At 48.5% G+C, this 22,569-nt stretch overlaps 1 protein-coding gene across 1 annotated transcript in view; it reads left to right on the top strand.

Annotated features, from left to right (window-relative positions):
- Positions 1–4,476: 4,476 nt before the first annotated feature.
- Positions 4,477–22,569, top strand: part of CCDC73 (coiled-coil domain containing 73) — a 123,436-nt gene continuing 105,343 nt past the window's right edge. Inside the window, exons 1-4 of the mRNA XM_074998539.1 lie at positions 4,477–4,488; positions 7,646–7,717; positions 12,157–12,192; positions 17,358–17,432. Of these exons, the coding sequence (XP_074854640.1) occupies positions 4,477–4,488; positions 7,646–7,717; positions 12,157–12,192; positions 17,358–17,432 (195 nt within the window). The remainder of the gene's footprint in view (positions 4,489–7,645; positions 7,718–12,156; positions 12,193–17,357; positions 17,433–22,569) is intronic.

The raw sequence follows: 22,569 nt of genomic DNA on the forward strand, positions 1-22,569 counted from the left end.
CTGTCCTCCCAAGAGAAGAGGGACAAATGTTGGTGACTTCTGCCCTCGCCCCCGCAATTCCATCAGGAGGCAAGCCAGCAATGATGACGTGCCAATATCCATCTCTGGCACATCTCTTCCTGGCCTGGTCCACCCATGTGAGGGAACCAATCCCTGGCATTGCTCACTGGCTGCTCACAGAGCACTGCTCCTTTATGGTCCTTGTTTTCAGAAGCCTTGGTGTTGGAGGTGGAATCCTAATGCTTTGATAGGATCAAAGCCAGCTACAGAAGGTCCAGGTCCTTTCATGATTTACAATTTTATCTGGTGCCAGGGCTGCCTCAGTGCAACCTCTGACTTATTGGCCCTGCTGGACACCTGGGCTGACCACCAGAGTCAGGGCTAGAGATTGCAGCACTGACTACAGTGGCGGTACCAGCAACCTTGGTACCAAAGACTGTGGAGGTGTTGACAGAGCAATTCTGGGCACCGCGTGACCCCCTCGCTGCTGAGGGCAATGAGCAAGGCCATTGCCAGGGGTTTTATTCTTGCCATCTTCTCCAGTTGAGGCTGTTGTGGGGACATAAGTGGTTCCAGCTTTGGATAACTGCAGGGTTTTACAACAGCTGCTTCAGTGCATGGTCCAGAATTTGAGCAGAGAAGGTGACAGAGGATGCTGACCCCATGGTGAACATCCTCATCCTTTGGGCCCCACCTTCATTGCCCTGCCACTGATTAAGACTATCTGTGTGGTCACAAAGACCTTGTGGCAGACTGTATGACCAAGAGGAATGGAAGGCAGTACTTGGTTCCCTCAAGAGAATATGAGCACTTTTTTACACTCACCCACCCTTTGATTTCCTAGTAGTGGAGGCAGTCAGTCAGCATGAATATCAGGACTACCATGGGCTTTCACCTAAAAATTGGGAGGCTAAAAAAACAGACCTGTTTGGGAGGAAAGCCTATTCAATTGCAGGGGCTACAGCTCCACATATCAAACAAGCAAGCCATCATAAGCAGATACTCGTATAACACCTGTGGCGTGGGACAGGACATACATGTGCAAAGACGCCCAGGGTGGTAATGAGGAGAAGCTCCTGGTTGAAGATCTGTGGTTTCCATTACGGGGTCCAGCAGACATTGTAGGACCTTCTCTTCAAGGGTTTGGCCCTCTTTTCAGAGAAAACAGACAAAAGGCTCCACCATTTAAAGGACTCAAGGGCTACCTTCAAGTCTATGGGTCTACATATTCCTGCAACTAAGTGGAAGGTTCTCTGGCCACAGCCTCCCCTGTGGTTCTACCTGCTGCAGAACTCTGGCCGAACCAAGCTGTCTTTGGGCCAGAAGCAGGCCTTTAGAAGATGTGCTCAGAGATGACACACTAGTGCCACAACTGGATCCATCTCACCTTATGTTTTCATCCCACCTATCATTTTCTGCTCTGTGTGGGCCTGTATCACATTGGACTGTTGAATATTCTGCATGGTAGAGAGGGAATATGTCTTACAATTTTCAGCCCTCCTGTCCTTCCACTCCATTTCTCTTTGGCTGTGTCTACTCTACCTCCCTACTTCGAAGGGAGGATGGTAAGTAGGGTGTTGGGAGTTTATTAATGAAATGCTGCAGTGCATATGCAGCACTTCATTAAGCAAATTCCCACCCCCTCCCCGGCAGCAACTTTGAAGTGTTAACTTCGAAGTCCTGGCTTGCATCTAGCACAGCTCACCCACCAGTACTTCGAAGTGTCTGGGGTACTTCAAAGTCCCTTTACTACTCAAGTGGAGGCACAAGTTGACTTTATAAAAATAACATTCAGTGATCTAGGCCTTCTCCTGAAAGTGGGGAAATCCATACTATACCCAGTCCAGGGGGTAAAATTGATATGGTACTGGACTATGCACAGGTCCAGGGCATACCTTCTGGAATTGAGGTTCCAGGGCCCAGGCAACATTATTTGAAATCTCAGGCAGTTCCTCACTACCACAGCAAGGAACAGCCTGAAACTCCTGGGAAACATGGCTGCTTTTACCTATGTGGCACAGCACACTAGGCTCAGGCTTCAGGAGCTTCATGGCTTGCCTCAGTGTACCAGCTGGTTCAGAACAGTTTGGACAAGGTTGTGACTCTGCCTCACACAGTCCTCAACTCCCTCCTGTGCTGGCTCAACCTACAGGTATTGGATGCAGGGATCCCCTTCACCAGTCCTCAGCCATCCCTCTTGTTAGTGACAGACATCTAAGCCTTGGACTGGTGAGCACATCTGGGAGACCTTAGGACACAAAGCCTCTGGTCTCTGGAAGAACTCACTCTCCACATGAATGCTAGAGAGTTGAGAGTGATCCACCTAGCATGCCAGAATTTCCAATCCCACTTGGCAGGAACATATTTCTCAGACAGCGCCACAGCAGTGTTTTATGTCAATGAACAAGGAGTGCATGCTCTTCTCCCCTGTGTCAGGAAGCCCTCATGCTGTAGGACTTAGGTGAAGCTCATTTGATACATCTGAAAGCGTTGCACCTTCCTTGAGTACAGAATGAGTTGGTGGGTCATCTCAGCAGGTCCTTCCATGGCCTTTTACATTGAAAGAATGAAACCATTCTGGATGTCTGTTCAATGATTTGTGGCTGTGGCTGATAGGATGAAAGGTCTTCCAGTCTTTTCTCAACAAATTTCATTGTGGACCACATCCTGCATGTGAGTGCTACCACCTGGCAAAAGTTCCTGCCCTTCTACTTAGAGCACGCAGCACAAGGATGCAGGCTTCTCCAGCTGTGTACCTGCTGCACATTCCACCCAGGAAGTATGCAGATTGGCAACAGGTCCTCAAGCATACTTTTACATTGCAACAGATCAGAGATGACACATCCTTTGGTAGAAGAGTGCTCCAGTCAGTGGACATCTGAACTCCAACACTGCCTCTGGAACTTTTTGGGTTTGGGAATGAAATAATTCGGAATTTACATAACAAGCACTTTAAGAAAATAATAGTTATTCACCTTCTTGTAACTGTTGTTCTTTGAGATGTAGGGTGCATCTACACTAGCCGGCTACTTCGAAGTAGCCAGCACAACATTGAGATAGCACCCATCATGTCTACATGCACTGCCCGTGTCTACATGAGCCAAAAACTTCAAAATGGCCATGCAAATGGCCATTTCGAAGTTTACTAATGAAGCGCTGAAATACATATTCAGCACCTCATTTGCGTGCAGGCGGCCGCGGCACTTTGAAATTGACATGCTGCGCCTCGCCGCCGCGCGGCTTGTCCAGACGGGGCTCCTTTTTGAAAGGACCCCAGCTACTTCCAAGTCCCCTTATTCCCATGAGCAGATAGGAATAAGGGGACTTTGAAGTAGCTGGGTTCCTTTAGAAAAGGAGCTCTGTGTGGACAAGCCGCGTGGTGGTGAGCCATGTCAATTTCGAAGTGCTGCGGCTGCCCCCATGCTAATGAGGTGCTGAATATGTATTTCAGCAATTCATTAGTAAACTTCGAAATGGCCATTTGCGTGGCCATTTTGAAGTTTTTGGCTCGTGTAGACACCGCCACTTTGTGCTATTTCGACGTTGAAATCGACGTTAGGCGGTGAGATGTCGAAATCGCTGTTCCCATCCAAAGATGGGAATAGTGCCCTACTTCAACGCTGAACGTTGAAGTAGGGTGTGTGTAGGCGATCCGCGTCCCGCTACTTAAAAATAGCGAGGTCCTCCATGGCGGCCATCAGCTGAGGGGTTGAGACGCTCTGTCCAACTGCTGTGGGGCTCTATGGTGCCCGCGCGCAGCAGCCTTTAAAGCACCACGGACCCGGATTTCCTGTGGCAGGAAGCTGAGAGCGTGCAGGCAGCAGCACACGCATGTGCTAGCCCTGCACGCTTTCCAGAGGCCCTGACCGATCTACCCACCACCCATGGCCTTGAGCCAGTCCCCCGAGCACACCCAGGGCTCCCCTCCTGAGGGGACCCAGGCACCCCCAGCAGCCAAGCGGGGGGCCAAAAAGAGGCGGGGCTCCTCCTGGTTGGAGGCCGAGCTCCAAGACCTTCTGGGGTGAAGAGGAGGTGCTCCACATGTTGGGGAGCAAGCGGTGGAATGCAGAGCATGCGCGCAACTGGCCGAGGACCTGGCTGCCTGGGGTCACCCTGCCCACACTCTGGATCACGTCCGGAGTAGGGTGAAGGAGTTGTGGCAAGGGTACGCCCGGGCCCGGGACTCGGCCAGACGGTCTGGGGCCGCCCCCGCTGCTTGCCCCTATTACAGGGAGCTCAGAGCCATCCTGGGCCCCTGGGACACCACCTCCCCTCCAGCCACTCTTGACACCACGGCTGACGAGCCCCAGTAGGCCTCGGAGCCGTAGTCCATCCCGGAGGCCAGCCCTGCACCCCAGGGCCCACCTGAGGAGCCTCCCCTCGGGACAGCAGAGGAGGGGCCCAGCAGTGAGGAGGGGGGGCTCCTCATCGACCTCCCCTCCTGGAGCACCAGCCAGGCTTCCCTTGACCGCGGCAATGGATGGTCAGGTACGTTCCCCACAGAGCACACAACCATGGACCATGGGGTGGGGGCACCAGACATGACTGGGAGCCTCACACACCCCCAGCGGACCCCAGCCTGCAACCGCCCAGCCACAGCACGGTCCCAGGATGGTGGCATGGCCATCAGTGCCCATCAGCACCTGCACCCATGGACAGCACTGTGCCTTAACCCCGGGGTGGGGGGACAATGCTATGGGGACAGCCAACAGGGACATCACACCCACTGACGGGGATGGAGACCCAGGACCCAAGGGGGGCGGGGAAACGGGTCACGGGCCAGGGCACTGTACTAACAGCCTTCCCCTCTCTCTCTCCCTCTCTGCAGCTGCAGCATCCGACGCCCCAGGCAGCCAGGCACCCTCCATCGTCCCTGACAGCCCGCTGGAGGTCAGCTACTGCCAGCACCCGGAGACACCCCCAAGGGCAGCGGGACGGTCCCGCCACTGCCGGACCCTGGGGATGGCCCCTGTGGACCCGCAGCTCCTGGCAGCTCTCTGGTGGCAGACGGAGGTGGCGAAGGAGAGACTCCGCTTTGACAGGGAGGAGTCCACCCGGTGCTGGGCGGCATGGGAGGACTTCATGGGGGTGTTCTGGGACATAGCCAGGTTGATTCAGGAGGCCGTTTCCTGCCTCCCGCCCCCCGCTGTCCCCCAGGCCGCCCTCCCTGCCGCTCCGCCCGAGGCCCCGCCTCCCACCCCACCCACCTCGCCTCCTGCAAGCTCCACAGAGCCCTCTGGGGCTGAAGACTGGCCAGTGGAGGCATCCTGGCTGTACTTGCCGGTCCTTCCAGCCCTCAGCCGGCCATGCCGGGGACCGCGGACACGGGGGGGCTGGGTTGCTAGCCGTACCCTGCTGAGGGTTGCACCCCTCCTCGCCCACCCCAGACTGATGGGCCAACAGCTGAGCCGTCCGCCGGGCCCCCGTGTATATAGTTGTCCCGCTTTTTGTATACTGGTTGCGGTTTCTGTTGTGCACAAAACAAGTTAGCAGTTTTCAGAAAAAAAAGGTTTTATTTTCAAAAAAGCTGGAGGCGTGTGCTTGTTGCGGGGGGTGGCGTGCGGGTGTTGGGGGGTGTGTGCAGGCAGTGCGGGCTGTGTGTGTGAGGGGTCTTCCGGGGAAGGCCAGGGAGATGTTCAGGGGTCTCCCTGATCAAAGTGGGACCACAGGGCCTCGCGGACCTGTACCCCCTCATGATGGGCCTGGCGGCTGGCTGGGGGAAGCCCGTGCCAGCGTCAACCACCCACTCCTGGACAAAAACCTCCCTCTTGCTCTCGACGATGTTGTGGAGTGTGCAGCGTGCGCCCACAACCTGGGGGATGTTTTGGAGGCTGACAAGTCGGGCAAGGAGGCACCACCAGCGGCCCTTCAGATGGCTCAATGCCCTCTCCATCACCAGGCGGGCGCGGTTCAAACGGGCGTTGAACCGCTCGTGGCTGGCGTTGAGGTGGCTGGTGTACAGGTGCATGAGCCAGGGCTGGAGGGGGCAGGCTGCGTCTGCCACGAGGCAGAGGGGCACGGTGGTGTCCCCCAGAGGGATTTCCCTCTGGGGGATGTAGGTCCCTGCCTCCAGCCGACAGCACAGGCCCAAGTTCCTAAAAACACAGGCGTCGTGTGTGCAGCCAGGCCAGCTCACGTAAATGTCCTAGAAGCGTCCCTGACAGTCCACCATGGCCTGCAGGATCACGGAGTGGTAGCCCCTGTGGTTTATGTATCTTCCTCCGCTGTGGTCTGGGGCGTGGATGGGGATGTGGGTCCCATCCAGGGCCCCGAAGCAGCTCGGGAACCCCACGGCGGCGAATCCGACTATTGCTGTGTCCAGGTCCCCCAGTTGGATGACCCTCTGGAGCAGCATGGCGTTAAGCGCATGGACCACCTGTGGGGAGGGAACACAGGTGCCCATGAGGCTGTGCAGGGTGTCCCAGGGCCCTTTCCCCAGGCCCCCCCTCCCGGGCACCTCCCCGGGTACCCCCCTGCCCAGCCCCTCCCTCCCCAGCACCCCTCCCTCCCCAGGCACACCCCCGGCCCCCCCACCCCCCAGTGGGTGTGTGCCCGGGCCTCTTGACGACGGCCCCGACCGTGGCCTTTCCCACTCCAAACTGGTGTCCCACGGAGCGATAGCTGTCTGGAGTGCCCAGCTTCCAGATGGCTATTGCGACCCTCCTCTCGATGGGGAGGGCATGCTGCATCTGGGTGTTGTGGTGCCTCAGTGCAGGGGTGAGCCACTGGCAGAGCTCGAGGAAGGTCTGCCGGCGCATACGGAAGTGCCTCAGCCACATGTTGTCGTCCCACTCCTGTATGACGAGCTGCTCCCACCACTTGGAGGTGGTGGGGTAGCTCCAGAGGCGGGGGAGCAGCCGGCGGGGGAGGAAGAGGGGAGCCCGGTGGTCGGGGGCATCCCCGTCTGCCTCCGGGGAGGGTTGCTCTGGCAGGAACCACTGGGCGGCCTCCCGGGCAGCACCTAGCAGGGCGCTTGCCCCCTGGATGACTACCTGGAGGGCCTCTCTTCCTGCTGCTGCTGCTGCTGCTGCGTGTCTGTATCTGCTGTGACTTGGTCTGCGAGACAGTGGCTACTGCTCTGCAGATCTTGTGCTGTGCGGGCTGGGTGTGTCTGGGAGGGGCCCTTTAGAGGAGCGGCTTGCTGTTGACCCAGAAGGGCTAGTCCAGCCTGTGACCCAGTCCGTGGGCTTTCCTGGCCCGTTATTTTGACAGGGAGTACTTGTGTGTGTGGACGCTCCGCATTTCCTTCCGGGGCGGCTCCTTTCAACATTTCTCGTTGCTACTTCGATGTTGAACGTCGACGGCACCAGCCCTGGAGGACGTGTAGACGATACGCATCGAAGTAGCCTATTTTAATGTTCTTACTTCGACATAGTGTGCTAGTGTAGATGTAGCCGTATTGTTCATGTCTATTCCAATACCCATCCACAAAAAGGAACTGAGCGGGGTGGAAGTTTGGCAGGGTTCTATACTGAGCACCATGAAGGTACTACTCCAGGGGGCAGCAGGACGACCAGATGCCGCCAGTGGAAAAATCTTCTGACAGCTGTGCATGCACGTGCACACAACTAATTGGAATGGACACAACACATCTCAAAAAACAGTTGTTGGGGAAGATAAGTAACCTTTTCTTTTCTTTGAGCAGGAAACTCTGCAGCATGAGACAGAAACATTAAACAAGCAATGCAAAGAAGCCATGGCAGCTTTTAAAAAACAGGTAGGAAACTGATACGCTTTAACTCTGCTAATAGTACTTTTACATATGGTGGTAATAAAACCAGATTTTCAAGTAGCATTAAAAACTTTGTAATGTTGTTTATAAAATGTTAGTGTACATTCCCACAAGAAAGTGTTATCCTTTTTTGCTTTCAGACACACAAAATACACACATATTAAGACTTCCTACAGCTGAGAGAGAGAGAAATTTTTTTTCACAGAACTTTTATAAAGTTTAGAACCTGGGAAATCTAAATTTTGATGATCGGGAAGAAAAAGTCAGTTTGCTCAAGTTCCTACCCTCAGTTTCTTCTCAGCAGTTGTGGCTGGAATTGGAGCTCTGCCTGGTTTCACCTCACATACCCCTCTCAGTGCCAGAGTGTTCTCTGTATATAGTTAGTACCCTACTTAGTGTTTTTAAGTTAGTATTGTTGTTTGCCCTGTTTGATGCCCTCACTATGTCCACCACTGAGGGTATGGGTGATCCCAGTGGTGATCCCCACATGAGAGACTTGCTCATACCAAGTAGCAATGTTTGATTTGTAAATCATTCATTAAGAGGGCTCAGGTGGCTTGAGATCTTCTTCTAAAAGCAGAACCTCCTTGAGCAAGCCGTGAGACCTTTTTCAGTAACAAGGCTTGCATTGGGTCATTGGGCACCTTCAGGCTTGGTAGATACTGCCGCTAAGATAGGCAACTCCCCTTAGAGGTGGAGAAGGCATTCCTATCTTTTAGTGTGCCAAGTATGAAGTCTTATGAAACCATTTGGGATCACTCTGGTCTTGTGATGGCTTCTCTTGGTCTAAAGAGAGTACAGATGTATGCTGTGGTACTGCTGGCATGTGGGATGGAACAGTCCTTCAAAGCCCTCCTTAGAGATAAACAGGATCCATATTAGGTACTGTGGTTCCAACCCTAGAACATCCATTTAGTCTGGACCAGTGACATCTGTGCTGACACAAGATGTCTCCATGCCACCAGTATACCAGGCAACCTTGGATCTTCTCTGCCTGTTACTTCCAGACTCCCCACTCAGGTCATTCACAACCTCACTGGCACCATTTGCACATGTTACAGAATCACAGTGACTGTCAGCAACACAACCTGATCTCCCTCTTCCATAGAATGCAGAGCTGAGATTGGTGCCAGTTCTGAAATAGAAGACTGATAATTCCTTGTCACTGTTGTTGCCATGGCAGCAGATCTGTTTTTGTGTAATTTGTCATCTGTGTCTGGAGCTGCACTCTTAGCTTTGAACGACAGTTTGTATGACTAAGACTTGTGTAACATGATTGCATGCAAGCAGTTGGTCCAATTTGTCAGGTTGCATCTTTGTTCTCTCCAAATGTGGCTGAGGACAGCTTAGTGTCCAACCCATTACACATTGGTCTGGGTACCTTTGCTGATCTTCTACTCCTTACAGTTGTGGATAGTACAGAACCATGTATGACAAGGTCAGAGCTTGCATATTGCTGTGAGGTGTGTCTATATCTCACTGTTTTGTTCCTCCATGGCTAAATAAGAGACAGAAAAAAAGACTGGAAGCTGTGGGACAGTTTTACGTAATAGTCAGTAGCTCTCCACCAGATTGGTCTGTGTTGCCAAATGGGAGCATTTTTCACTGTGGTCATTGGCTTTCGGGGTTTATCCAGTGTTGATTGGGATTCAGGACATCTTGCTGCATCTTCAGTCTTTAGCTCTTTCATTTAGTTTGTTGAAAGTCCACCTAGCTGCAATGGGAGGTCATTATTTTTGAATGCCTTGGTAGCAAGGCTCTCCTTTGAAGAGTGTCTCTGGATGGTCCACTTGAGGTGTGTGGGTACCTCTGCGCCTCTAGTCAGAGACTTACTGTAGCAGTGGCCTTGATAGGATGCATGCACAGGGCAGCTGGCACACACCATTTGGAGCAGCTAGCCTGCATGCACAGCCAACCATCCCCTCAGTTCCTTCTCTACCACCTTTGCCATTGGTCAGAACAGCAGCTCATCTCCTTAGATTGTTAAACTACACTTCCTAAAAAAACATTGTAACAAGACAAATCTATTTTTTTCATTTAGAAAAAAATATTCCTTTAGGCACCTGACTTACTCTGAACCCTGGTCATGTCTGGCTCATCAGGCTTTAAAAGGTGCCTGATATGTAGACTGTCATTATTAGTCTCCAATGGACACATTGCGCATCACTTTGTCTGGGGGAGGCACGTAGCCCTCAAAGTGCTCTCATTGCAAAAAGCTCACAGCCAGAACTGGGAAGGCTAGAGAGTCTCAACTTAAGGTGCTCCTTATGTAGCAGTCTCTTTGTCTGGCTTCTAATCCAGAGCATAAGAGTCCACCAAGACAACACTCTCTAGCAACAGCATCAGAGAGAGCAGCTCCCTTAGGGTCAACCTCAAGGGACCCTCCCTCAGTCGTAGTCCCTGGGAAATATTCCCACTCTTCTTCAGAGGGTGATTTCCCATCAAAAAACCAACCCCCTTACTGGCAACGCTGAAGGTCCTGGACTGAGAGGCATCAGGTAGGTCAGGCACTGAGATGACTTGAGGTGCTAAACACCTGGTATGGGTGAGCTCTACAGCAGGCACCCAGCATAAAATGAAGTTGGAGCTGCTGGCACTGGAAAAGCTGTGCATTGATACAGGACTGACCAGCATAATGCTGCCACCTCCTGTTCCAGGACTTGGAGGCAGGTCATCAGCACCTCTGGCACAGGCATACTTACCTTCTGATCCCCTGGTGCCAACACTGGTACCAGCCTTCCCAGCATCACAACATTATGTCACTCAGGCAGATCTAACAGTAACCTCCATGTCCGGTACCCCTCTTTTCGGTACCAACAGTACCCCAACGATGTCTCAGCTCAGCCTGCCTTTAACCTCTGCTGGCTCAGCCCCCATGATATCTAGCAATGAGGAAGAGGGAATCTCTCAAGGGACACATACACCATGCCACTTATCATATCCATAGACCAATACACACATACCAACCCCTTGCAGCTTGGCAGCTCTCTCAGTGGCTACAACCAACTTATTCCTATGACACCTAATTTGCTCTGTGGGGACCTGTGGGTTCCAGCACCCTCAACCTCCTCAGCAGCCACCACAGACTGCAAGGTCACAGGTATCTCCAAGTCTGTCAATCACTGTTTCTGTGATGGATCCAGAGGAGGGCACAGACATAGAAAAACTAGATGACAAAGAGTCTATGGCACTGATTCATATATCGTCTTCATCGCCAGATAGGTCAGTGAATTAGCAACCATGATGTCAGACTTACCAGACATCATTATCCACCAAGGGAAGGTTTCACTGTAATCTGTGGTTACAAAGACGGTTCTTCCCAATTTCTTCCCATGGTTGTGTCTGAATTCCATCTCAACCAATTCTTACCAGTATTTTTTCTCCAAATCACATGCCTTTTCTGGCAACAAGAAACTATTCACACTTGATATCGGACTGGCCTGGGCATTCTACTTACAAAGAGATAGAGTTTTAGAAATTCTGTGAGACTCTTTGTTGCCTTGATGTCGAGATCAAGGGGCCAAGCCATATCTTCACAAAGGAGCTCTAAGTGGATATGCTGTTCAAATACTGTAGTACTAAAAGATTTCAAAGTTCCCCCACCAGTGACTTATAACTCGCTCTACATTCTGCCTCTAGTTACAGTAAGCAACCTCCTTTTTGAGATATGATACAAACGTGAATTCTGCAACCCACCTTTCATCCCCTCTGTTTTAGAGTTCATACTTCTGACATACTGCATGAAGAAACTGATGGGAATTGTGACAGCACTACCTAATCAAACCAGGAGAGGGGCTATGGCTATGAGGCGGGGGTGCTATTCCCGCTAGGGATAGTTCCAGGCAAAATTTTCTAGCTCCAGTGCACTAGATGTATACATATCTGCATCATAGCTCAAAGAATTACAGTTACAGTAAATAACTCCTAATTTTTGTACTTGCAGTTTGGTTTTTCATCAAAATTGTTTTATATGTTTTCACTGATTATATGTATTGGATTATCAACAAGGCCTGAAAAAATTTCTGGAGTGTCATGGGAATTGAGATTGCCACTGCTCATGCCACTGAAGGATTTTATCTACTAGTATTGAATTAACCAACATGCTAGCTCAGAAAAAAATAAATTAGCAGGTGGAAAAAAATTCATTTCCAAATGTATGGGGAAAAGTTAATTTTTGGTTCATACATTTGCTGCTGTTGTAACATTGTGATAAAAGTAAAGCATTTACATTGTTTTGTGTACTATTCACTATATTCTATTGTCAGAGTATATGAATAAAATTTATCCTACTGCTCTAATTATAAAATTATTCCTACTATGTTCTATTGTCAAAGTGTTGGAATAAATAATCTTGAAGAAGCTAAAATATAGTATATGTTTTTTTAACATGCCATTTTAAATTTTGTTCACTATTGTCAATGAAGTTACAAGCAAGGACATTTACCATGGAAGAAGAAAAGGTATTGTGTGTAATTTGTATTATTCCTATAATTTATCATTCAGTGTAACAACTATGTAATGTGTGTTATAAAAATGTAAAATGTACATTACATGTTTTTGAGTATAAATAATAAAAGATAATGTAGTAGTTATGATAAACTGTTAATTATTTTATAGCAGTAGTGCATAGAGGCCCTTCGGCTATACCAGTATGCTACCTGCAATACAAATTCATAGTTAACATATACTAATATTGAATAATGATGCATTTAGTATATTAGTTAAAATGCACAAAATAAATATTAAATTAGGCACAGAATGAAAAATACTGATGGCTTTCGTAAGGTTTATCTGGATAAATTTTGATTTAAGTAATTATGCTTGCCTAAAATTTCTCTTGTTTCAGCTGGATAAGGTGTTTTTCATTTCTAATCTTAAATAATTGTTGATGTGCACTCTTTTAAATGGTTGCTGAATATGACACCCCAAAGGTGACTGCATATTAATGATCAATAATGATCCCTATACAATATGTAGTTTTCACCTTCTTATAAATAGCTGAGTGCTATGGCACACAATGCGCACAATGGAAATTATACACTTCTGGAAGTTGGTGGTTTATTCCTCCCTCAGGTAAAACTTATGCTGTTTATGGGACTGTCTTGTCCAGGAGGACGACAGATGTTGACAGACAGAGATTTCTGGTTTTGGGAGGTGCACCCTGTACTTACATACTTTGGCTTGTGGCTAAAATATTTAATAATAGGAGTATACGTGTTACATATTATATTGGATTTTTGAAGACTGGTTGCACTTAAAATACAATATATATGGGGCTTGATTGTGTCCCACCTTAAAACAAAATAGGTGTGCCACCTGAGCAGAAGATCTTGGAGGCATTATATCTCGTGTCTTATTTACACACAAACTTATATTTGTTTAACTAAAGGAATATAGGTTAATCCAAATCCAGCATTCTCTCATCCAGCAGCATCTGTGGTCCAGAAGGTCTGTGAATCTTCCAGGACCAGAGAGTCCTGGGGCTGGGAGGAGGAAGGGCCAGCTAGACCGGTGGCAGGAGCCCAGGGCAGGGCAGTCAAATCTGCTCTGGCGGCAAGGGGAAGGGGTGAGCAGCAGAAGGGAGCAGTGGCTAGGGTAGGTAAGACTGACAGCCCAGGCTGGGGTGCAGTAGCTTATTGATGGGGCCATGCAGGAAGCCGTGGCCCTAGGAAGCCCCAGGCCAGGGAGCAGCAGCTTGTAGCAGCTCATCCCCAGGGCTGGGCAGGAAGCTGAGGCCCCAGCAAGCTGTGACCAGGCTGAGTGAGAAGCCATGGCCCCAGGAAGCTGCAGCCTGTGTCGGGCAGAAAGCCGCGGCCCCAAGAAGCTGCAGCTGGAGAGTGGGCAGCAATCTGTGGCCCAGGGAAGCTGCAACTGGAAAGGGTGGCTGGGGCAAGGAGCCACCAGCTGGGGAGACTGTGGAGAAGGGGAGAAGATGTGGGGAGCGAAGTCCCAGTTGACTGTGGGGAGAGGAGTCCAGGAGTGGCGCTGAGCCCAGCAGGGGGGCAGAATTGACTTCCCTGGTCCAGCAAAATTCCAGGTCCAGAACTGCTTTCTGGGGTCTGCCTCTCCTATCTGAGCTGTCCATTATGCCAAATATCAGGGTCTTGACTTTTGGCTTGCCATACACTTTGCAGATATGCCTGAATAGCTGTAGCTTCTGTTGTATAATTTATAATTGTATGAATTTGTATGTGGGCACCTTTATTTGACTATAACTTCATTTTTTTAAAAAATATGATGAAGTAAAATCATAATTAATTCTTCAGCTGAAATAAGAATGTCTGTACAAAAACTTGCACCACTTTTCCTTTATCAGTTTAAAAATATTCTGAGTGTAAGGCAAGGAGTGCCTTCAAACCTAATGTTAACAGCATCCACTCGAGGGGGAATGGAGCTCTTTTTAGGTTTTACAGCATCTCCACTTGGAGCAGAGTGTTAACTAGATGACCTCCAGAGTTCTCTTCCAACCGTAATCTATGATTAACATACTTCCGGGTATCAGCCTGACTGGTGTGTTCCAATTGTCTTTGACAGCTTTTGGTGTGGAGTCAAATTTTGCACTGATTTATACCATTTTCAATAACATCAAACTCAATAACCACTTTCATTTGTACTGATGTCATTGAATGAATAAATTGAGCCAGGGTTTTAACACAAAGACAAATTCTGCACTAATATTGTTTGCATTCAACTGAAGTAATTTTACTCATATGGGTGATTTCTGGGAGACTGCACAAGATATTGGTCAGCATTTAATTTAACTAAGACCATTCTGGAAACTAACAGAAAGAACAGACTAAAATTGAACATGCTATTCCAGGGACAGAAGTCCTTTTTATGATCTCATAAAAAGGTATTTGGCCTCCTGATTACAATTGATTTCAATGGAAGCTGGGAGTCTAAATACCTCTGATCTGTGCCAAAGTCTTGGTTTGATTCTGCTGTCAAGTCTGGAGTAACTCCATGGAAGCATTTTTAGGATTACACAGGATATTTGAGATGAGACAATAACTTAATGTTTTGCTGATTGAGGCTGTGTCTACACTGTGAAATAAAGTCAAATTTATTAGTTGATGGTGAGTATCCACACATATCCAGAAAGTTGACGTAGTGAGTCTGCATTGCCTTTCCTAGGTTTGACTGTGACAGCAGTGCAGTGTGGGTAACTATCCCACACTGCCTGCAGCTCTGTGGCATTCTGAGTTTTTTGTGCCAGTGTGTTATGGAGAAAAAAATGCACTGGAAGTGGTTGTGGGTGTCTGGTGTCAGCATCCTAGAGTGCATTGTCCTCAGTCCCCCGCCATTAAAAGCAAACACCCAAAGGAATTTTTGCACGATTTTTCCAAATCCTGCCCCACCTCATGCCACTACACAGTGCTAGCATGGCTCTTGAGCAGCTTAGAGCTGTTACACAGTATGTTATGGCCACTTTAAGAAGTGTCTTGCAGTATTTTATTAGACATAGCGAGCAGGAGGATGAGGAGGGTGTGGACCTTGATTTGGAGCATGAAGGACTGGAAATCAGGAATGCACAGCTGCTGGCTGCACTGGATGCATTGCATTCAGAGGTGCACCAGTTCTGGAGCTGTGAAACCAACACACACTGGTGGGACTGTATCATTTTGGATGTCTGGGATGACGAGCTTCCGCATGCCACTTTCATGGAACTTTTTAATTTGCTGTCCCCTGCCCTGCAATGTTGTGATACCAAAAAAAGACTTGCTTTGATAATGGAGTGGCAGTTGCTTTGTGGAAGTTTGCAATGCCCAACAGCTACCGGTCAGTGGGAAATCAATTTGGGGTGAGCAGATCTACGGGGGGGGGCTTTGGTCATTCAGGTAGCCAAGGCAATTAATGCCCTTCTGCTGTGAAAGTCTTTGACTCTGGGAAATATGCAGGACCTATTGGATGGCTATGCTGCCATAAGGTATCCTGACTGCGGTAGGGCGATAGATGGAATGCAAGGTATGCTATCATGGAAGCCGGAATAAATCAGGCCTTCCCAAAAACTTCATGAGAAAAATAAAAGAGTATCTGTCTGACACCTTTATGGAGATCTCCAAGAAGGATAAGCACTCCAACTCCAGAAATATTAACAAGCTGTTCTAGGGGACCTGGGCTGCAGATGCATGGCTCTACCACACCACTGATGCAACCCAGTTGCAGCATTTTAAAATATATGATGAACAGAAAAAACCTCTACCTCAATCCAGCTGCAGCCCAATTGTATCAGTTTAAAACTCACCAGAAGAGCCCTCTCCAGCATTGCTCAACTCTGGAGCATCCTGCGATGAGGGGTCTGCCTCCAGGGTGATGAAGAATTCCTGGCTGCTGGTGGGATAAGCTTCATAAGACATCGGCTGACTGGCTTGCACAGCGTCGTCGTCCTCTTCATCAGCCTCCATCTCCTCATCCGTGCTGTTCTCGCAGGACAGCCAAGAAGTGTCTCTTGAGGCGTCCATGCAGTTCTTGGAGACTGTGGTTGGGTCCTTCCCCAGAATCACATCAAGCTGCTTATAAAAGTGGCATGTTTTGGGAGATGATCCAGACCACCCGTTGGCTTCTCTTACTTTCTGATATGCCATCTTAAGTTCCTTGATTTTCACCCGGGACTGCTGAGCATCCCTGGTGAAACTTTCTCCAGCATGCCCTGGGAAATTTTCCCATAAATGTCCACATTCCTTATGCTGGTTCTCAGTTTACTCAGCACAGATTCATCCCCACGCACAAACCCTGGATCTACTGAAGGCTCTATGCAGCGGCTCTTCTGTGACATTGAGAACTCTGAGAACTCATGGCCAAATGCAATTGCTCCTGAGGTGTGCTGGCCATGCTGGTCAGAAGGAAAATGAATTCACATTTCTGGGCTTCCTGTTGCCTACTTTCTGCACAGCTGGAGAGCAACGGTAATGAAAGTGGCCAGAATGAACATATTGGAGGCATTGCGGGACGCCTCTGGAGGCCAATAAAATCAATTTAAAATAATGCTGTTTCCACACTAGCATTAATTTGACTTTTAAATTCAAACTTGGGGTTACTCCTCTGGAGAACAGTGGGGCACAAAATGTGACTTTAGCACCCCTTAAAGTCAACCTAGTGATATTTGCAGTCAAGACAGTCATGTTATAAAATCGAGATAAGTCCTTTAAAATTGACTTTATACTCTAGTGTAGACACAACCGAAGAAAACAGAAAAAGATATTTCTGAGAAGACCTTGGTCCAATTTACTGGTAAATGAATCTTCATTTTGCTGTTTTAATTTAATATCTTGGATCAAACCTGGGATTATTCATTAATACTGTGTTTATGCCTTGCATTTCTCTGCCATAAAGGAAATAATCCATTTATAGTCCAAAGTTCCCTAACTACTTGTAAATGGGAAAAATTTACCTTTGTGCTTTCAATTTTAGTCCATTTTTAGCAGATTTTTAAATGCTCCAGATACTGAATAGCTAAATGGTACAAGATTGTTTTACAGTTGTTTTAAAAGCAGATTGTTTTCCATGGTTAAGAATCTATCACAGTAGAATAGTGCCTTATCTTCTTTATATTTGTGGTTGACAAGTTTTTATCATAACATGTTAGTTTGTTTCCAAATGCTAAAATAAGACTTCTGATTTAAAGGGTACATATCAGCTTGCTGTAGAAATAAAAGAAAAAGAAATTGATGGACTGAAGAAAACATTAAAAACATTACAGGTAAATTAACTTTTATTGTTAAATGCAGTACTCATATAACTGTATTTGTTGGTAAGTGGAAAAATTTTCATTAGTCTTTGTTTTTAAAGAATAAATATCTCCTTTTAGGAGCTCTTACTTGCTTTTTCCATGTGCAGGTATTCCTTACCTCCGAGCAGCTAGATGCATCTGCTGCCTAAGTTTCTCTCACTAGTTCACAGTGTGTCTTTCTTTGTCATGGCTTTTAATTTAGTTCGTTCTTTCTAGGAGGAGTTCTGGGGAAGTAAAAAAGTCCTAATGAAGTATAAAATACTGTCCTGTGCTCTCTCTGGTCCCATCTACACTAGAGCAGTCTTTCAAATGAAGATCTTCCAGAAGAGATCTCCTGGAAGATTGTCTTTCAAAGGATCATGTCCACCCCATAAAAACTGGATCGAAAGAGTGATCTGTTCTTTTGAAAGAGCGTGTCCGCACAGTCCCAGGTGCTCTTTTGTAAGACCAGGGCTGGAAACACCATGGACGGGGTGGCATGGCTGGCAACCCGTCTGGAAGCTCCAGCGAGGCACTCACTTACAGGGCTCCTCCCAATCACCCCCTCCCTGCACATGCTGCTGAGGCCTCCCTCGCTTCATGAAGCACAGTAGAGTCCATCCATGGTCCTGAAGCCCACATCCAAGAGCCATGGACTGACGGGAGCCCCAGACCCGCATGCCTATCCTGGCTCGACTGCTGGCCACCATCATTGTGGCTGCTCTCCACTCCCTCTGGTGGCCGATATCCAAAGCCCCAGCCATGAGGCCCCCACAGGCCATCCGGCACCTCTGGAGCTACCCAACCAGCTCCAACAGGTGGGACTGGCTGGTTCTGGGTGCATGGAATGACATGCGGTGGTTGAAGAATGGTGGCTGCATGCAGAGGGAAACATTCCCAGAGCTCCGCAGCTGGCTCGGTCCAATTCTGTCACCAGGACACCTGCATGCAGCTTACCCCGATCCTGGAGAGCACCTGGCCATTGCCATTTGAAAGCTGGCCACCCCGGCCAGCTACCACTCCATGGGGAACCAGGTCAGGATGGGCAAGTTGACTGTCAGGACTGTCATCCTCAAGGTAAGGCACACTCAGCTTGAAGGCCCGGCATGGAGAGGGGCTGTTGGGAAAGGGGGACCCTCACGGGCCAGGGGAAGATGTGCAAGGGGGCGGGGTGTTGAGGTGTAGCCATGGGAGTGTGTTACACCCCACCTTGACACAGGCCTGCTGCCTGAGGGGCAGCCCACTGGGGGGACTAGGGGCTTGAGGTGGAGGTGGGGGCCAGGAGGGGACCAACAGCCCCCAGTGGGAGCTCATGCTTGGGGACGCCACCATGCCCTTGTGCATGGAATGGGACGCAGGCCTATGTCCAGCAGCCCTAACCCATGTAGCCATACACAGGTCACCCAGACCCCACGTAGGAGCCGTTCGACAGCTGTCATGGCCAGGTGCACTACCCTGTTGAGTGCACCATCAGCTGCTCGAGGGCACAGTTCAAGCACCTCCCCACGTGCCTAGACATCAGTGTGGACAACATCCCCCAGGTGGTGGGGGTGCGCTGTGCCCTGCACAACCTTGTGGAGGCTAGGAATGGGACTGTCCCCACAGGGTGGATGGCTGAGGATAGGACCAGCCTGCCATAGGCCCAACCAGCAGGCCCACCGTGATGAGCCCTGGATATGGGAGGCCCTTCGGGAGGGTGTCACCCATGGGCCATGGTGACATCCCCTCAGCAGCTCAGCAGGCCCCTCTGGCCTGGTGTCTCACCCTGTCCCCCTGCCAAAACCCTTCCTGCCCATCTGCCCCACCCACTGTCCTACCAGTAATGAGGGAAATAGGGGGTGTTGAAAGAATAAACCACGTTACAAAACCAACTCAGACCTTTGCAATCACAAACATAAGCACAACTATTTACGGGGGGGAAACTAAATACATTGGGTAGCCTGGGATAGGGGTGGAGGCACCTGAATTTGATCAGGAAGGCATGGAACGGGGGTAGTAGCCCTCATCCCCTCAGAAGGGGTGGGAGCCACAAGCCATGGCACCCACACCCACCCCTCCCACCATGGGGCTGGGGCTTCTGTTGGGGCTGGGACGGGGACCATGACCATGGGGAGGTAAGGGCATGGGACTGGGGCATCAGGCTCATCAAGGGGAGCAGGGGAGGCTAGGGGGTGGGGGAACTGGCTCAGTGGGGCCCATTGTGGCCAGGAGCCAATGGCTGAGGACCCATAAGGCAGCATGGAGGAGGTCAGGTGGCAGCAGCAGGGCAGTGAGGTCAGAGGGAGAGGTGGGAGGGGAGGGAGCAGGTAGAGCAGTTGGGGGAGTGGCTGGGGGGCCAGTGGGGTCGTGAGGCTGGCCCGTCAGCCCTGCGATGGTCTTGCAGATGGACTGCAGAGTCCCCAGCAGCTTGGCACAGACCTCCTGCCATCAGGCCTGGTAAGATTCATTCAGCCACAGTTGCTGCTATGCGAGCTGGTCCTGGAGGTGCAGGACAGCTGTGCTGGTGGCGGTTTGATCATCCCATGGGCGGCATTGTGATTGCCAGATGAGGGCCTGGCTGGCTGCTGGTGGTGGGTGTGTCTCAGCCCTCTCCATGGCCACTGCTCCTGGTTTGCCAGCCTGACATGCTACTCTAAGGATGGAAAGTGGGAGAGAGATGGTCCGTCACTCCTGCGGCCTGGGAGCGTGTGTGCCCTTCAAAGTGGGCCATATCTGCATATGGATCCTATGCTGCCTTGGGGATGGGGGTCACCGTTGCAGGTCCCCTTGCCCCCTCCACAGAATGGGCTAGCGAGCAAGGACAGGGAGTCCAGGCACACATGGGTCCCTGCACAAGTGGCGTGCGAGCTGGATGCAGCCTTGCCCTTCTCGGGCCCTCTCCACCACATGGCTGCAGCTTGCAGCACTGTCTGCAGGAGCTGGTTCTGACCACCGCCTGTGGGCATGCCCACATGTGCATGGCTGGGGGTGCACCCCTCAGTGGTGTGTGCAGGGTTGTGCCACCACCTTTGTGGGGGTCTACATATGCCTTCTTTTGAAAGTCTCTCAAAAGAAGGCTCTCTTTCTGGTCTGGGAAGAAAGAGAGCTTCCGGAAAGAAGGAAGGAAAAAGTGGATTTTGTGAGTAGATGCTCCATGTGTTCTTTGGAAACAGTGCCTGCTTTTTCAAAAGAACTTGGTTGTGTAGACGTGGCCTCTGAGACACAGCCTTCCTCTTTCTCTTTAATCATCTTCACATGTAACAAATTCAAACGCTGACCCCCACCTGACAAGGTCACTATTTGCACTGATTGAAATTACCACTGAAAAAAATGTTGTTACATGTTTCAAGATGTTAGATGTTAGTTGAAGCATTTTATTTTATCTATACAAAGCTTTATATAGGTGCAACTGTGGAGGTGGCGGTGGCGGTGGTCACAATTGGTGGAATAAGGGCAATGTCCAGTATTGGCAAGGCTTTCTGAAATATATGTATTGGAAGGTAGTTAGTGATAGCCTTGTTCTTAAAGACAAAGAAAATTAGATACATTTTGAGATGGATTTACTTAGAAAGTAGGAGCCGGGAATTTTTAGTTTAAGGAAGGAAAGAATTTCTGACAGTGCAATGTGTTACCAAGTTTCAGGTTTTGCCAACTCTTAATTATTTTTCAAGTTTTGGCTGAGTAGGCAAATCATGTATTCCGCTTTGGACAAGATAATAGTTATATATCACATTCTCTGCAAATTTCACATGCAATTGCATATTAACTGGAAAAAATTCAATAAGACAGGCAACATTTAACTAATTATGCTAGAATATCTTCTGTGAAGCCTGAGATTTTAACATTTCTAAAGTGATTGTCACAAGTCAGCTGCAACAGTACTGCCAGCATCAGGCTCTTGCTCCAATTTTTTATGGTACTCAATTAAAAAATATTAAAGGTGGGTAATATAATTGATGTCAATCAACTTGGATTTATGGAAAATGGATGGTGTCAAATTTAATTGAGATCTTTTTATGAGATTACAGATTTGGTTGATAAAAGTAATAGTATTGATTTAATGTATTTCTGTAGGCTTTTTTTTGGTGCTGCGTAACATTTTGATTAAAAAGATAGAATGATTTAAAATTAACATGGCACAAATTAAATGTATTAAAAGCTGGCTAACTGATAGTTCTCAAAATGTAATTGTAAATGGTGAATCATCATTAAAAGGGTGTCTTTTGAGTGGGGTCTTGCAGGGATCAGTTCTTGTCCCTATGGTAGTTAACATTTTTATTAATTGGAAAGGGTTCAGAGAAGAGCCATGAGAATAACTGAAGGATTATAAAACATGCTTTGTAGTGATAGACTCAAGTTGCTCAGTCTGTTTATTTTAACAAAGAGAATGTTAAATGGTGATTTGATGAAAGTGTATCAGTACTTACATGGGGACCAAGTATTTGGTAGGAGACTTAAATCTAGCAGAGAAAGGTATAACATGATTCTATGATTGGACGTTGAAGCTAGACAAATTCAAGATGGAAGTAAGACATAATTTTTTAACAATAAGAATAGTTAACCGTTGGATTAAATAAACAAGAGTCACAGGGGATAATCCATCACTGACAAGTTTTAAATTAATCAGATATTTTTCTAAAAGATATGTTCTTGGAATTATTTTAGGCAAGTTCTTTGGCTTGTGTTGTCTGAGCTCCTTCAATAGATTATCACAATAGTCCCTTCTGGGCTTTGGAGCTATGAAATAATTTACAAATTTGTTACAGATTTTTGAAAGATTGATGATAGTGCTGCTTCCTGTTTTTCACCTTCTGAAAATCTCCTTCTATGATTACTATGGCATCATAATAAGTTGAGCTTTGGATCTATTTTTAAAAAATTGAAGAGAGGATCTAAACTTCATTTGGTGACCTGTTTTGTAAATCAGAAGGTATTATGAAGAGTAATCATTGCATTGATGTTGGCATGAACTAATATTGTCAAATGAATTTTTAGACAGTGACAATAGAACTCATATGCTAACATCAAGGCTTTGAGCATGGCTGACATCCCTCCAGAGGATGCTGCTACATAAGCATAAGTAACATCCCATCATGTAAGTGGTTTAACACATTCAGACTAGTGCCGGCAGCATAAATGGTACATGTTG

The sequence above is a fragment of the Carettochelys insculpta genome, chromosome 6 (assembly GCF_033958435.1).
Source record: "Carettochelys insculpta isolate YL-2023 chromosome 6, ASM3395843v1, whole genome shotgun sequence".
Lineage (NCBI taxonomy): Eukaryota > Metazoa > Chordata > Testudines > Carettochelyidae > Carettochelys > Carettochelys insculpta.